Genomic DNA, 16,055 nt, shown 5'->3' on the forward strand with positions numbered 1-16,055 from the left:
GGCCGTGCTGCTCCGGGGCCGGGGAGGCCTGCTGCACGTGCTGCGCGTGTTCGGGCGCCTGGCGCAGCGCCTCCATGGCGCGGTGGCTGAACTTGACCAGCACGTCCAGGTCGTACTCGCCCTGCGTCGCGGGGTCCGAGCCTGCAACGCGGCAAGGGCGGTCAGGGCGAGAAGGGAACCGAACTCGGAACCGAAGCCCAAGTCGGTCCACGCCGTGCTGCACATCACATTCTACCTGAGGCCAGGGTGTGACTGCTGAGCGTGGGAGCGCTGTGAGGCTGCTGCAGGGAGGAGGCGGGGCGCGGCGCGCCGGCCAGGACGAGCACCGCGACGAGCACCGCCACGACGAGGGCCATGGCCTTCACGGGCTGCACTGAGGCATGCTGATCTACGCGGCGCGGCGCGCAACCGGCGCAGCGGACTCAAGCTGACTGGAGGCGAAGACGCGGTCCTCGGAGAGGCCCAGATGGCCGGCATGGCCAGCCGGAGAAAGACGCAGGGGAAGGCGTGGGGGGAAGGTCCAGGGTGTCATTACCACGCTCACCTGGGAGGGGAAGGCGCGACCCTGCCATCATCATGTAGTGCCATAGAGTGGCGCGTGGATTAGAGGGGTCCGGGCCGGCGGGCTGGCGGGCCGCGGACTAGGCCAGCCAGAGACGCGGACGGTGGGGGCACGACGGCACGACCGACGACCCACGACGGGGCCACCGGGACGACACTCGAAACTAGAAAGTTGTTTTATTTTGCGGGGATGAATTTAGTTTGGCAGGAATTTTTGGCACTGTGTGCAAAATACATGAATGGAAACGCAGGGTTGACAAAAATAATTAGAGTTGTATTCAATGTATTTTTTTTTCTTAATCTATGGCGTATACACGTACTTAAAAGCTAAAAACGACAGTAAATTCACACTAGCGCTTATAAAATACAACCGAGGTACTAATCATTACAGCACATCATTGTTTGTTAGCGTAAACCAGTATTAAAAATTTGAAAAATACAAATACACTTATGAATAAAGTAGCGTTTAAACTTACAACGGGAACGTGTAAATCTCTGTACAAGGAAAACTTGCCCCGAAGAAAATGTACATCGTATTTTGTAATCAATCCCCCCAAGAACGACAAAACAAAGTCGATCACCCTCTGCTCGCAACGACAGCGCGGATCTATAATTACAAGAAAAAGAGTAATGAAAGAGGAATGAGACCCTTTGGGTTTTTGCGTGCGCTACGCGCCACGCGCTCCGCCCGCGACCTCCTAGCGCACGAGGATCTGCACCTCCTCCACCATGGCGTTGAAGGTGACGGAGCGCTTGCGGGTCGCCTCGCCGTCCTCGGTGGCGTTGGGGTTCAGCGACGGCGACGGCGATGGCCCCCGCGACGACACGCTGTTGGCGTCGTCCGAGACCACGTCGTCGTCCGCGGAGCGCAGCGACACGGAGCGGCGCCGCGCGCGCACCGGCTTGCCGGGCTTGCCGTGCTTCCCCGGCGCGCTCAAGAAGTACGGCTCCCAGGGCGTCACCTGCAACGCGGCAAAGCGGCAACGCCAATTTTGTTGTTTTTGTTTTCCAGTGTGTTGGCCACACTGCATCGGCCGGCAGACTCACCTGGGCCACCGTGGGGTCCGGCAGGGGGCTCGGCAGGGGGCTCGGCGTGGAGGGCGGCAGCACGATGGTGGCCACCGGCACCGGCAGCACGGGGCTGTTGGGGCTGTTGGGGCTGCCGTTGGACACCCCGTTGCCGTTCTTGCTGTCCTTGCTGTCCTTGCCGTTGGACAGCTGGAGGGGCAGGGGCTTCATGGAGGAGATCTTCCTCTGGATCTCGGTCACATCCTGCAGGGTCGATCTCCTGGAAAAGGTAACGCCCTCAATGCAAAAAGCAGCTATGTTTGCACCTTGAAAAATTGGTACCCCTCCCCACTCCGAAAACCCTGGAGTATTGGCTGGAGAAATGGCTCCAGCAAACATAATTTTGCCGACCCGAGCTGAGGTTCACTGGTGAAGGTACGGAGACCGTATCTGGAGTCGCGTAGGGGTGGAGGGGCATGATAGAAAGGACAACGAAAGTAGTCCCTCCCTCCCTTCCCCCCCCCCCCCCCCCCCACTTCACCGCAACAACTCACCCATCCAGGGCGCCCGATACCAATTGCTCAATGGAATGGGCCCCGCAATGGTACTGAAGGGTACCGAGTGGTACCGAGTGGTACTTGGTACTCACATGCGCTCTGCCGTGCTCGTAGTCTCGGTCGCCTCGGGCGTCGGCGAGGCCCGTCTCCTCCTTCTGCAACACAAGGCAACATCTGCATTGCAAACACGCCCCGTCCAACCCATCCCACGGCGCCCCCTCCTCCCCGGCACGGCCGGCACACTGGCAGGTACTTGGCACGACAACAACAATCCATTGATTCTTTTACTGGTGGCGTGAAGCGCGTGGTTTTGGAAAGGCAAGTGAGTGCCGACGGCGGCTCGGCCAGGACGAAAACGCACAGTCGCGGTCAGGATCAGTTGGTAAATTTATGCTGTGCTAGAGTGCCAATTCACTTTCATCTTAAATTAAATTTCCCAAAACACAGTAAACTTTCTATCAATCAGCGCCGCCGCTTGTTCCATCATTTCATGAAAATAAGCGGAGGAAAAAATTGCGGATGCGGCACGAAGGCGCGGACGGCGTAAACCTTTACTCCGCGGTTAACGATCCCTCTGATCTTTGACGGCGGCGTGGCGGCGTGACGCGGTGGCCCGGCCGGCCCGGGTAGTTAGCATCGGAATAAGCACGGCGCCGCCAATTGGCGGATTAGGCGAGTATGAATGACCCGACCCGGCCTCCGCGACCGTAGACCCTGGTAGACCCGCATGCCCCACGCGGTCTTGTTGTTGTTTTTGCGTCTGGTCGCGGCGGCGGACACACTCTAAATGTCGTACAGTGAAGATTCTCCATATTGTGGTGAAAATGTTCCATATTATGGTGGTGCAGCTGCCTCCATAACATACCATTCAGAATTCACTGTAACTTATAGATATTTTGACGAATTTCGGTGGTATTATGGAGAAAATCTCCACCATAATGTGTTGGTGCAGCCTTTCACCGTAAGACATTTACAGTGCAGGACGGACTGGCAGACCATGGGCCTTGGCATGGGCAGTCCGGTGGCGGCTTAGGGCGAGGGAAGAAGTTAAGTGCCGCCGCGGGCATGCCGCACTGCCGTGGACCCAAACACCTCGACGGCCGAGTGTGGACAGATTACGGCCGACAGGGCCAATAAAATAATTATCCGACGGTCCATCGAACAAAAAAATGAGCTAGATCACCGTCAGGCTGATAGCGGAAGGGCTTAGGCGGGGCTACAAAGTCAGTTACTGCAGTCGAATGGCTCGGGAAGAAAATTGGCTTCGTTCTCTTTGAAACTGTTCTTTGGAGCAGACCTAATGAACAAACATTTTGTGAACTGTGTAGCACGACGGGTTTTTAGTAAACCCGGAAATGAGGTTAGTTGTTCGAGTGAGAGGAGCTGTACCAAAAAAGTATTGACATGCTGCAAAAGCACGCTTAGCTCACCTTCTGCAGGAGAGCCAGACGGCCACCAGGGCTGCCACCACCAGGATGGCGACGATCGAGCCCACGGCTATCTCCGTGTCCATCCACCGGGACGAGGCGACCACGTTATCGTCGATGTAGTCGGCCGGGTCTTCCGTCGCCGAGTACGTGAGGTGCTCCGGCACCCTGGAGGAGGTGCCAGAGGCCCCCGCTGGAGACGCGCCGCCCGCAGTGCCGCTGGAGTCCGAGGAGTCCGCACCCCCGCCTGCGCGCAACCTCTGCGGTCAAAACCCAAACGGTCAAACGGACACGGGTTGCGTGCAACCCCTGCTGTGACGCGCTGACAGCATCGGGTGCACTGCCAAGGCCGTGGCCGAGGCCAAGGCCAGGCCGGGGACAGGGAGGTCACTGCCGAGGGCGCGACCTCCAAATCACCAGCATTTAAATCTCTGCGGAAAGGTGACGCACAGCCTCGGGTTTCGAACCCGGACCACTCGCGGGAATCATTTCGAACACCGCGGCGTGTATAATGCACGCAAATTACTGAAAGCGGCCAAGCGGCTGCACGGCGGCAGCGAGATCCGAGATTATACAATCAACGCTCTAAAAGCCCCATTCAGCTCCCTCGCCGCCCACCTGCCCGCCCTCCGTTCCGCGCCCCGCGCCCCGCCCGTCAACTCCATTTAGCGACAGATAAGATCGGAGACTTATCTGTTTGTGAATGTGCAGCGAATTTGAGGCGGAGGCGGCGCGCGAGAGGCGCAGGCTGGCGCAGGCTCTGGGCGTGGCGATCGAAGGGGGAAGTCCTAGACGCGCTAGACGCGGTGGCAATAATCCATCTTTCTCTGACGTCAAACCGGTGGCTGCAGAGCCCCATTGCATCGTGACAAAAACGAGAGAGAAAGAGGGAGAGCCACGACGACAAAATTTCGACCGAGAACGACGGGATGCACGGAGCCTAGAAGGACCTTCGACTTTGAGCCGAAGCAGTTATGTTTCACCGCGATTGGGGCGTTCAGAAGCTTGACATTCATCAGAACAAAACACGAACACACAATTCAAAAACTATCCAAAATATTTTTCTTTTCTTTTTTTTGTCGGGTCCCGCTCCCCGCTCATCAGTATGCTTACCGGGCGCGGCGCGGTGCGGCAAGGACGCGTTGTGCTGGACGCCGGCCATGGCTGTCTTGACGTGCGTAAACAACAACAACAACAACACAACTGCCAAAACGGCAGCAAAGTGCAGTCCGCAAATTAGGCGCCGCAGCTAGGTTAGTTTCGAGTCCGAGGTGCGGACGGCGCGGTTGGCGCGGACGGTGGGAGGGTTCGGTCTCAGCCTGGCGGTCCTGGCGGCGAAGCGGGCGAAGCCATGTCACTGCGAGCCGAGGTGATGGTGCGGGCCGTGGAGTACTGCTGCTGCCGAGCGCGCGGGCCGACGCGACGCAATGATGGCCATGCCTGGCGGCCTGCCTGTGGGCCCTCGGCCTGGCCCGCCATGCCAGCCAAAAGACCCACACCTTCGCCATTGCCAGATCCGCCGCCAGGGGGCGACACCGATGCCGCGGCGCAGCGACGCCCCCCAGCGTCGTCGCCGTCCTCGCAAGGCGCCGAAGATAACGAGATAGTGCATGATAGGGAGAGAGCGCCAGAACAATTTTAGGCAGACAGGCGGGCTAGAGACGGCGGGCGGACCGAGTTGTTCCGATCGCTCCCGAAAATGAATGTGCAGGGAACTGTGCGAAGGCAAGTTAGAAGTGGTTCGGGAGGATTTCACGAATTTGGATCCGTGCGCGTCGCTTCCTTCGTCTACGGGGTGCCACTCCTTGTCCACCGGCAGCATTCAAAAGTGTCCCAACCTAGCGAGGGGTCTTTGTCCTAAAGCTGCTTTCGAATGGTCGCCCTGTCTCTCTCGCACTCGTTGGGGCGTTCCGTAGGGGGTGCGAGAGAGACAGAGCGACGAAGCACTGTTTGGAATCAAGCGAAACTTACCCGCCAACAACTTCCCCAGCTCCATTGCGAAATGGAAGTCGGGGCGGTCAGTGGGAAGGGGATGGGAAAGGGGAAAGGCGGAATAGTGCACTGCCGAAGCTACCGGTGTGTGCCCGCGGATTACGTCAGATAAAGAATAGGGTATCGCAGTCCCGGAGTGTTTGCTTGGAACAGAGACTGGGCCGGTCCCTGCGAGCCAGAGGGCCGTGCGTTCGTGGTGGTTCGTGTACACGAGTGGATCGTTTAGCCGAGTGCTGCCGCCCAAGCACCTTCCGGTCCGGCCGCGGCAGGCTGGGGTGGCCCAACGGACATCCAGTGGGGGCGACGACTCCTGCAAGAGTTGCTCTGGCCGCGTCGACAAAAAATTGAAGCGAGTGTGCTGCCACGTCTGATACTGTTGCGCAAGTAAAATGTGCGTGTGTGGGAGATTACGGTGAAATCACGAGGCAATTGAGCAAGTCAGCGTGTCTTTTTCTGTTTAATTCAATACCACTGAGGACATCTTGAGTTTGATGGTTCGCGTACAACGCAGGTATCAGGTGAAGTAGTTGTCGCGAGAGGGGCCGAAGTTCGTCGCAAACGCAGGCTCTGCCGTCCTCGTCGCGCGCCCCTGCTGGCCCTGAGGCCAGTGCTCCGGGGGCAGGGCGCCTTCCAGAGCCGCCGCCGCCACCGCCGTCTCCAAGTCCGCCCCCGCGCCGACCCCCGCGCCGGCCAGGGCGGCCTCCGCGGCGGCCTGGGCGTCCTTCCCCGCCGCGGCCGCCGCCGCAGCCATGGCCGCCGCCGCCGCCATGGCCGCGGCCTTGACGGGCACGCGGGGCGAGAGGCGCACCATGGACGCCCACTGCCCCTCGCAGAGGTCGTCGAACGTCATGCTCTCCAGCAGGCGGCCGCCGAGGTCCCCCGGGCCGCGGCACTTGGGGTTCGAGTCCCACACCAGGCGGCGGTGCGCGCGGAGCCACCTGCAATCCAATCCAATTGTTTGGCGGAAGCCTTGAAGATTACTCATCCTGGTGCCGAAGCGTCAAGCTGATAGTGCGCAAACAGAGTGGCGCTTACGAGGCGAGGTACAGCACGGCGCAGTCGCAGTGCCAGGGGTTCTTGGCCAGCTTGAGGGACTCCAGCTCCTGCAGGTAGTCCAGCGAGCCGTCGGGCAGAAACTGGAACTTGTTGCTATCCACCTGCCTGCAAAACAACGTCAGCAGCCAGAAATGGTTGTGAGGCACTCTGCTAACGGCCTTGCTTTCCTCTTACAGCTTTTTGAGGCGCGGCACGGCGGCGAAGGTGTCGGGGGCCAGCCGCCGCAGCAGGTTGTTGTTGAGCAGCAGGGCGGTGAGGTTCTCCGGGCCGCGCAGCGCCTCGCGGTCCAGCCCCGCCAGGTTGTTGTTGTACAGGAAGAGCTTCCTGAGGCGCGGCATGCCCGCCAGCACGCCGCTGGGGATCTCCTCCAGCGCGTTCTGGCCCAGGTGCAGCTCCAGCAGCGACCGCAGCCACTGGAACTCACCGCCCTCCAGCTGGGCCGCCCGGCACTCCCTTCAGTTACAGTCATTTTCGAGACGTTTCTTTTGGGAAGCTCATTCGGAATGGCTGGAGACGAAGCCCTCCCTGGCCAAGCCGGGCCAAGCACAACAAAGCCGTCATGGCCCGGTACACTGGTACGCTGGTACAGTGGGGCGGACCTCCCGACAGGCCGACATGGCTCGGGGCTCCTTGGGCTAGTTCCACAAACTTGAATCGAAGCATGCCAAAGTTCCTCGGGGCCCTTGTGAACGTGTGTGTGTGTGTGTGTGTTCGTGATTCTCAAGTCGAGCACGGCGTCACCAGTCACAACACGGCTCATGTGCCGGCCGTACTATCAGTCACAAAGGAAATGACCCTTCCCCCTCCGGGCCTGGCTGGCCTGGCTGGGCCTTTGGCTGCGACCAATGCCGATGGCGCGTGCACTCAGCGTGTCCCTCGCGCGGAGTGGAGCGTCATTCCTTTTTGGAGGACTGCAATCGCAATCGCGCGCCACCCACTATCTGTTATGCAACGAATGTGAATGGTGTCACGTTCGTTTGAATAGTGATGCACGTTCAAACGAATGGGACATCCTGAGTAAACGGGCGTGTCGCGTTCCAACGAATGTGACAAAATTGACAGTGTCGTCGTCAAGCGTACCGAGGCGATCTTGTTGGCGGACAGCTCGAGCACGGTGAGGTGCGCCTGGCTGTCGAACACGCCGGGCCGAAGCGTGGACAGCTTGTTCTTGCGCAGGCTGAGGAAGTCCAGCTGCTGCAGGTCGCCGAAGACGCCTGGAAGGAGAGCAGACGAGCCACCGACATCACCACCTCCACTCTCAGCCTCGTTTCATGATCACGGTTCTATGTCCGGCTGGTTAGGTTAGGTAAGGTTAGGCTAGGTTAGGCTTGCTAGCTGTACCAGACTGCACCACAGTTGGCCAGAAGACCGGTGAACGCTGTCAAAATTCCGAACGCGTTTTGAGCTCCAGAGTCGCTAAATGAGACTCGAACTGAACGTGTGACCCCACCAATGGATTGCTCTCCGAACGAGGAGTCCATTGGTGGGGTCACACGCTCGGCTCGAGTCCTGTTCAGCGACCCTGGATCTCAAAACGCGGATAGAACTTTGGCAGCTACCTTGCGGCAGGACCTTGATCCTGTTGTCGTCGAGGCGGAGGCGGCGCAGCGCCCCGAGCCCCAGGAAGAGCTTGGGCGGCAGGCCGTCCAGGCGGTTGCCGGCCAGGTCCAGCTCCTCGAGGCGCGGCAGGCCTTGCAGCAGTGTGTCGGGCAGCGAGCCCAGCGCGTTGTGCGACAGGCGCAGCAGCGTGAGGCGCGGCGCCCCGCGGAACAGCCCCACGGGCAGGCGGCGAAGCCCGTTCCAGGACATGTCGCTGAAATGGCAAACAGAGAAGAAGAAATTTTTGAAAAATAGCTCAGCGCCTTGTGGCCTCCTCAGACAGTCCAGTACTTACATGGTGCGGACGTTGGACAGCCGCAGGAAGATGCGTTCAGACAGGTCCTCCAGGCGGTTCTTGTGCAGCTTCCTGGCAACACACCGCCAAACGACGGAAGTGGAAGTGGCGCGCCTGCTGCGGCGCGCGGTCGCCACCGGGCCACCGCCATAAAGAAGCCCTTATGAAGCGGCCAGCGCGCCAACTGGGACCTCGGTGACGTAGGGCCGCCGGGGCGCACTGGCAGTGCGGTGGCCAAAGGGCTGCTGAGGGCTGCGACTCCCACCAACACGTGGCGCCCACGTGCCGCCTCGCCTCATCTACCCAACCCGTTAACCCTTTAGCCCTCTCCCTCACCCAGTCACCCATCAACCACGACTGTCCTCGGGGGTTGAGCGAGCAGCAGCCGAGCGGCGGCGGCGGCGGTCTGGGGGCGGCATTGGGGAAAGGGGAGAGGAGGGGGGGGGACAACACCGCGCGCCGCACCACCCAGCTTCACACAATTTGCCGCAGAGCCGATATTGGTTCTCGCGAGACACGCCGCTGCCCTTGTAGTGTGGTACGCGGCGCGCCTGGAGGGTAGGCAACCCATCGGGCCCCGCGGCGGCGCTGTTCGAACACACACATACACACACATACATTCACACACACACACACACACACCACGGGCGTGCCACTGCTGCTGCTGCTGCTGCTACGGTACTTGGTATTCGCAGAGCAAAGACGAATGAACGACCAGGCAGCCAAGGCGGCCCAGGCTCTCAGACGCTCTCGGCGGCGTCTTCACAGATTGATGGAAGCATCTTCCCTCCCGGCGGACGGGAGCTATTTACTACCGCCGGCGGCCACGCGACCGCGTGTGCGTGTGTGAGTGTGTGTAAGTCACATGTGTACTCACAAGTGCTGCAGACTGTCCAGCGACTCGAACAACGACTCCGGCAGGAAGTCCAGTTCGTTGTCGTACAGATCCCTGCGTTAGACAGAAAGGCGCGCGGTTGAAGCGGGATGTCGATTTTCCAGTGCAGGCGGGGGTGCAGCGCACTGCTGGACTCACAGCTCCGTGAGGTGGACCAGGCCTCTGAAGGCGTCCTTGTGAAGAGTCGTCAGCCGGTTCACGCTGAGGTCGCTGGAAAAGCAAATGAAGCCCTGTTGACTTGCTGCCGCCCCGCCACGGCGGGCCACGGCCACGGTCGGCTGCGGTGCACTGTAGGTAGGACTGATTCCGCCCAGTGCAGTGCGGCCGTCGGTCTGTCTCTCTCGCACCGGTACGGAGCGCCCCATGAGTGCGAGAGAGACAGAGCGAGCGAGAGGGACGTACATACTGCGCACGTCCTCGGGCAGCCCCTGCCCCTGGGGCAGCTGGGTGAGGGAGTGGCGCCAGCAGCTGAGGGCGCGCATCTCGGGGCGGCAGCGGCAGGGGCCCTCGCAGCACTGCAGCCAGCGCGCCTCGCCCAACGACACCTGCCACACTGCCAGCACGCACGCCGATGACGCACCAGCCGGTCCAAATCCCGGACGCGTTCTGAGCTCCAGAGTCCCTAAACAGGACTCGAACCGAACGTGTGACCCCACCAATCGATTGCTCTCCGAGCGAGGAATCAACTGGTGGGGTTACACACGTTCGGTTCGAGTCCTGTTTAGGGACTCTGGAGCTCAGAACGCGTCTAGAGTTTCGGCCGCATGCGCCGGTCTTCCGGCAGAGTGGTAATATTGAACACAGAGAACGTGGAAATACGCCTTTAAAATGTTGTGTCAGCCGGATACCAAGTGAATAGAAGTCAACGTGGCGCACTCCGCCTCAGCGAGGGGTAGAAACGGCGACTTTAACGGGGCACACTCTGAATAGCAGCTGGCGCCATTGCTACCATTCCCTGTACCCGTGAACAGGGTTGTTAACGTTAATTTAACGATTAACGGCGTTACGGTAACGGCGTTAATCGTTAATTAACGTTAACGTTAACTCGTTAAAATATGTCTGGGCCATTAACGTTAACGCGTTAAGTTAATGGACTCGCTTAACGCGTAACGCCGTTAATGCATTAACGAAGGGATTAATGCACGATCGGCCCAGGTAAATATCCAAAAAAATGTATGTGCTAGAGACAGCAAAAGCTGTTTTACCTAGTTTAATATTTCTGTTATGGTTTCTTTAATTCTTTTATGGGTGATGAACATTTGTTATAACGTTTTGGTGGCATTATCTCAACCCTCTCTGGTTGGGTTTTAAATATTTTTTAACGATAACGGCGTTACTTGCGTTAATTTAACGTTAACGCGTTAAATTCTCAAATTCGAGTTAACGTTAACGCGTTAAGTTAATGCACCCGGACTAACGCATTAACGTTAACGCGTTAAATTTGAAATTAACGTTAACAACCCTGCCCGTGAATACAATATTTCTATCAATATTTCCAGAGAGTAGAAATGTGGAAGGTCAACTGAGAGGTATTTTGACTGATCCGCTTCGAACGGAAACTCGCCATCGCCGAAAGGGGCTCTCTGATTGGCCAGCCTCGCCACGTGGCGCGCGTCAGGGGCGAGGCGAGGCGCGGCGTGAAGCGCGAAGCCAAGGTAAGGTGGCCCGAAAGGGCCCGAAAGGGCCTTACTCGAATCCACTTTAAACTGCTTTTTTCCCCTCGTGCCCGAGAAGGTAGTCAAGAAGCCCGCGGAAAAGTGATTACCTTGACGCGCGAATTGAAAGCAATGCAAAGTGGGTCACAGCCGAACAGCTGTTGGGCCCCAGCGGCCCCAGCGGCCCCAGCGGCCCCACCACCGCGCCACCGTAGGGCCGTAGGGCCGCGGGGCCGGGCGCCGACGCTGAGGGCGCGAGGCGCGAGGCGAGGTCCCGTCTCGTTTTTGCGGGGATCGGCCACCCGTCCAACACTGCCCCCGCACCGCAAGCATGCCAGAGCCGCGGACTTTCGCTCGCAGTTTGGCGCGACAAAGAGGCAGAAACCTTGCACCGCTGCCACGCTGTCCTCGCCGCGTTGGCGTGTTTGCGAAGCGCCACTCACGTACCTGGCTGCTCCAGGGCGCGCACCCGCCTCTCCAGCATGACGAGGTCGGTGGCCAGCTCCTCGGTGCGGTCGGGCGGGAGGTCCTCCGCGCGGACGCGCACCAGGAGCACGGGCACCGCCACGACGAGGGTGAACGCGGTGAGCACGACGCGGGTCGCCATGGCCGAATGAGGCCCTGCCTAGCTCTGCCTGGCTCTGCCTGCTGCGGCTCTGGCGGCCAGCCGGCCACGGCACTGGAATGAGTGCGAACAAAGGGCCGATTAGGCTGCGCTAAATGGGGCTCGGGAGGTCAAGGCCATTGCCGCGGTGTGGTAGCCGCGCGGTCAGAGGTGTCGCTTTCGCACCTTGGCGACCCGAGTTCGATACCCGGTTATGCCTGAAATTTTTGCTCATCGCAAAATGAAGGAGTGACCATTTTCGAAGCGGGCGAGCTTATTAAGAAGTGTCGTCCAGCTCTCCCTTTCATGTCCAGCGCGCCGCGCGGTCAGCCTATCTCCCCCTCCTGCCTGTCCGCCTGCCCCCGTCCTGCCCTTGGAGATCGGCTTCCGCTGATGGGGGGCGGGGCAAGGCAGCCACGGGGCAGCCGTGGGGCACCATGGGGCACCATGGGGCAGCGGCGTGGCTTGGCGACTGCCACACTGCCACATGCAGACACTGCCGACAGGGTCAGGGCCGTCCGGGCTGCCAGGGCGACCAGAGCTTCCAGAGCTTCCAGAGCTTCGCAGCCCTGTTGGCACTCGTCAGTTACAAAATTGAACAGCAGTGCGCTGGCCGCGGATCGGAGTACAGTGTCGCGAGGAGCCGCGTCCTGGCCGTCCTGGCCGTCAAGGCGACTTCGCCGACACGCCGGCCAGCGCCTCAAGGACGCGGAGCGTCTTGCCACAGAGTCGGAATTGGGGCCCGGATGACTTGATTTGGACGGGACTTACTTTTCGGCTAGGTTTATGATCCGCTATACCTGCGCCCCACCATGGCCCCGCCCTCAAAAATCGCCCGGTAGGAAGGCAATCCAGTACTTCCCGTCGCAAGTAGGCAAAAAAGGTGACAAAACATGTCTCTCCAGTCAAATCTGGCCTAGATATGCCTGAATTCTACTCTATTTACAGGAACGAGTCCGACGCTATCGTTTCAAAACACTGATCCCCCCCTCCCCCGGAGAACGCTGCACGTGCTGAAAGGTGAATGTGAGGAGCAAGAAGGCCAAGCCCGTCGAAACGTGGTTAATCATCCATGCGCATCCCCGCACACCTCAGACGAAGGGTCACAAGATGGAGCCGGGATTTTCCCAGCACAAGGGGTGGGGAACAGCCGGACAGGCTGGGGCAAGGTCAGCAGGTGATGCTGGAGGAAAAGATCATGGTGGTGGCGGAGGGGGTAAGCGAGCCTACAATGTGAACCAAGGTGAGCCGTGGTGAACGTGAGGGGTGCATCGCGGGGTGGCACCCCCACACACACGCTGGGTGCATCGCCAGCCGCCAGAAGAATGAGAAGCAGAGGCAGCGAGCCGGGCAGTCCTTAGCCCGGCCGAGCCATTTAGTCTGTGCCATGCCATCCACCAGGACGTGCAGTCCCCCCCGTCCCCCTTGTCCCCCACAGTCCGCGGTACATGTCATGTCTGAGGCGGCCCGCCCGGCCCGGCCGGCCCGGCGCCGCGTGGTGGGGGCGGCTCGCCGCTCGGGCTGCTCCAGGGGGTTGATGGCGCGGCACGCCCGGCCCAGCCCGCCCTGCGGCCGCCACGCCGCGCCGCCAGGCCGCCACGCGACAGTCGTTGGCAGCGCGCGGAGCCGGCAGCAGCAGCGGCCGGAGTCTCCTCCCCAGCCGCGGGGCGCCCTCCACCAACACCACCACAATTAGCTGGGCGCGCTGGTGGAGTCGGCTGGCCGAGGACCGAGGCGCCGGCGGCGGACATGCGGCGGTGCAGGCGGCGGCCGCGGCCTGTAGGGGGCGGCACGACCGCGCTGCCGGGATGCAGGTAAGTCCTGGTGATGGACTTGAGCATGTTGGCGTTGGCACCTCGCCGCGTGGGGCACGTGGACCACGGTCTCGACCACGTCCAGGCGGGGCACGTCGGGGGGCAGCCCGCCTGTTGCTCGGCGCCGTGGTGCCCCAGGGGCGCGGTGCGGGGCGCTGCGCCGTGCGTGAGACGAAAGTGCCAGGCCTGGCCAAGGGCCGCGCCAGGCCCACACTGCCACTAGCGTGGACGGTTCGGCGGTTGCTGTCGTCTCGTCGCGTCGCCAACGAATTCGCAAAGTGTGCGGACTGAGTAGTCCTACAATCTAAAACTCTCAGTTCTACTCCAACTTCAACAAAACCCTTTCCCGCTGTGAGGAATTCGTGACGTTGCTGCGCTCCGGTCAGCTGATAGGAAGTCATATCATTTATTTTCCTCGGGTTTGATTCGCCGCACGTTTGCATAATACTTTACTTGCACGCGCTTGCACTGCGGGGGCGCTCTGGCCACGGCCTGTCGGCGGCGGCGGCCGTGGAGGTTCGCTGTGGCGCTGTGGTTGCGGGCAGGTTGCGGGGCCAGTGCTGGGCTGGACGCCCCCCGCGGTCATGGCCAGTATCATTCCCACTTTGATGACTTGGCTGCCAAGGGCACGGTTGGCGATCAAGGCCCTCGGAGCCTCGCGGCGGGGGTCGGCCAGGACGCCTTCCAGGGTCCCTTCCAGGGTCCCTTCCAGGAGGCCTTGCAGGGGGCCGTCCAGGAGGCCCTGCGCCACTTAAACCCTTTCCCCGCTCCCGGCTGAGACAGCCCCCCGGCCATGCTAATAGATCGGCCCGATCCGAAACCGACGACGCCCTCCCCACCAGGTGCGCGACAGTCTCGCGTTTGGGGGAGTCGAAGTCCAAGGCGACTCCCACTGCGCTGTGATGATGGGCCGGGCCAGGCCAGGGCAGGCCGGGGTCAGCTAGAGCCACGGCGCGCTGGGCCGAAGCGAACAGGAGCCGGACTTGGAGCCGGACGTCGAGGTCCTCCGGGGATCCTGGTCCTCTCCCACGCCTTCCGCTGCACTGTTCAGTTTAGTCTTCCGGCGCGCCCCTCGCGCTTTCGTGTAAAATGCATAGAAAGAGTCCAACGTTTCAGCGGACGCTCCCTTGGCAGGAGCTAGCGGTAATTATTATACACCCTGATGGTGATGCACACCCACTTCAAGCTCCTCCCCGTCGCCGTCGCTGTTGAGGACAGCGCTTCTTACGCACCTTTGGAGGCAACTAACGTGTAACACGGCGTGGCCGGCCGTCGCGACGACGCCGCCACGGGGAGTCGAACCCGAGCTCATATCGTTTTTACTCCTCGCTAGCCACTTGAGACCAATCCCAGCGAGCGCGTCCACTGCCAGTGCGACGGGGTAAGACAAGGGGTAAGACGAGGGGAAGGGGGACAGGTTATAGATTCCCTCCACTCGACGGTAGGGTTCGACGCCCTCCGCGAAAATCCAGCCCGCCATAGGTCCCGGCCGAGTCCTGCAGGAGAAAGACAGACAAACACGCGCAGGGGGAGGGAGAGGGGCGACTTGTTTGGATTGCCGCTGCGCAATAATCTCATACTGAGAACGCGGAGACGCGGTGGGTCGCATCCCCGCCCCGCGCCCCCGCCCGTCGTCCCCGCGCCCCCGCGTCCTCTCTCCCCGCACTGCCGCGCCCCCGCGCTGCACCGGTGGGGGCGACGGGCGGCCAGAGCGGCGGTATGAAGTGGGGTGCCTGTCGCACTAGTCTAGCTTGTAAAACGCGCTCGTGTCTGGCGCCGTGTCGCCGCCGCCGTGTCGCCGCCGTCCCCCCCGTGCGGCGTGGCGTTGGTGGTGGTGGCGGCGGCGGCGGCGAGGCACTACTTTGAGCGGAGTGGCGCCGCCACCAACACCGCCTTCATCAACTTGTAATTGGAGGCAACGCGAAATCAGCAAAGGGGCAAAGGCTGGCTCACATCGCCACCTCGCGTCGTCGCGCCCCGCGCCGCGCCCGCTCCCGGCACGGAACGTTGTTGCACGAGCTTCACAAGGCTTGCTATAACGACGACAGCCTGCAAGACCTGCACGCGGAGCCGCGGAAGCCAGGAAGGGCGGCAGGACGAGCCTCGATGCGCCGCCAGGCCCGCCAGGCCCGGGCCCACCACCACACATCGTGTCGTGGCAAACTTGCGGCAAGATACTCCGGCAACGGGCTGCGCGGAACGCGAAGCGGCGAAGCGCTGCGGGTATTTCGCGAATACACAAGACAGATCCTTGTGGCCCGCGCTATCGGGTGGGCAGGCCGCGCGCGCTCGCTGGGGGTCCTGCCGCGCGCCGCGCCGGTCCCTACGACGATTCCAACAACTTCGATCCCCGCCGAAGGGACACGAAAACAAACAACAACATCAAAACCAGGGCAGCGTCGCCTGCCTGTCTAATAATGTCCCCCCTGAGACATTTGATTGGAGGACTGTAATATCAACCTGAGTGGAGGCCCGGCGCCCCCGCCGCCCCCGCCCCGCGCCGTCCTGCCGCGCCCCGCGCTGCCACACAACGCCGCGCCCCGGCCGCGGCCCCATCAATACCACAGCACAGCAGCATCGTAAATGCTGCAC

The 16,055-nt window shown here is 61.2% G+C and overlaps 2 protein-coding genes across 6 annotated transcripts; both read right to left on the reverse strand.

Annotated features, from left to right (window-relative positions):
- Nucleotides 1-814: 814 nt before the first annotated feature.
- Nucleotides 815-5,022, reverse strand: LOC117641731. 5 transcript variants are annotated; one of them, XM_034379346.1, is made up of 5 exons: nucleotides 4,848-5,022; nucleotides 3,557-3,757; nucleotides 2,219-2,281; nucleotides 1,609-1,849; nucleotides 815-1,523 (listed from the first exon to the last, which is right to left on the reverse strand). In XM_034379346.1, the coding sequence occupies exons 2-5, from the start codon at nucleotides 3,637-3,639 to the stop codon at nucleotides 1,260-1,262; spliced, it is 651 nt and encodes a 216-aa protein (XP_034235237.1). In that variant the 5' UTR covers nucleotides 3,640-3,757; nucleotides 4,848-5,022; the 3' UTR covers nucleotides 815-1,259. The 5 variants fall into 5 exon arrangements, with proteins under 5 accessions (XP_034235237.1, XP_034235212.1, XP_034235228.1 ...); XM_034379321.1 differs by having other exon boundaries at nucleotides 3,557-3,800; nucleotides 4,667-5,022; XM_034379337.1 differs by having other exon boundaries at nucleotides 3,557-3,813; nucleotides 4,667-5,022.
- A 961-nt stretch (nucleotides 5,023-5,983) lies between these two features.
- On the reverse strand, nucleotides 5,984-11,652 carry LOC117643256 (leucine-rich repeat-containing protein 15-like). The gene is made up of 11 exons (XM_034382024.1): nucleotides 11,493-11,652; nucleotides 9,793-9,943; nucleotides 9,529-9,600; nucleotides 9,373-9,444; nucleotides 8,496-8,567; nucleotides 8,161-8,414; nucleotides 7,682-7,815; nucleotides 6,776-7,035; nucleotides 6,581-6,706; nucleotides 6,312-6,483; nucleotides 5,984-5,998 (listed from the first exon to the last, which is right to left on the reverse strand). The coding sequence occupies exons 1-11, from the start codon at nucleotides 11,650-11,652 to the stop codon at nucleotides 5,984-5,986; spliced, it is 1,488 nt and encodes a 495-aa protein (XP_034237915.1).
- Between the last annotated feature and the right edge of the window lie 4,403 nt (nucleotides 11,653-16,055).

Source organism: Thrips palmi, unplaced genomic scaffold (assembly GCF_012932325.1).
Source record: "Thrips palmi isolate BJ-2018 unplaced genomic scaffold, TpBJ-2018v1 HiC_scaffold_1, whole genome shotgun sequence".
Lineage (NCBI taxonomy): Eukaryota > Metazoa > Arthropoda > Insecta > Thysanoptera > Thripidae > Thrips > Thrips palmi.

Bases quoted from the DNA above. Each gene is read 5' to 3' on its own strand.
- LOC117643256 (XM_034382024.1), bottom strand. From the start codon at position 11,652: ATGGCGACCCGCGTCGTGCTCACCGCGTTCACCCTCGTCGTGGCGGTG. The intron at 9,601-9,792 runs GTACGTCCCTCT...TTGCTTTTCCAG, and splicing joins CCCGAGGACGTGCGCAGTAT to CGACCTCAGCGTGAACCGGC. The intron at 6,484-6,580 runs GTAAGCGCCACT...ATTGGATTGCAG, and splicing joins GCCGTGCTGTACCTCGCCTC to GTGGCTCCGCGCGCACCGCC.
- LOC117641731 (XM_034379313.1), bottom strand. From the start codon at position 4,042: ATGATTCCCGCGAGTGGTCCGGGTTCGAAACCCGAGGCT. The intron at 1,850-2,218 runs GTGAGTACCAAG...TACCTTTTCCAG, and splicing joins ACGAGCACGGCAGAGCGCAT to GAGATCGACCCTGCAGGATG. The intron at 1,524-1,608 runs GTGAGTCTGCCG...GCCGCGTTGCAG, and splicing joins CGGACCCCACGGTGGCCCAG to GTGACGCCCTGGGAGCCGTA.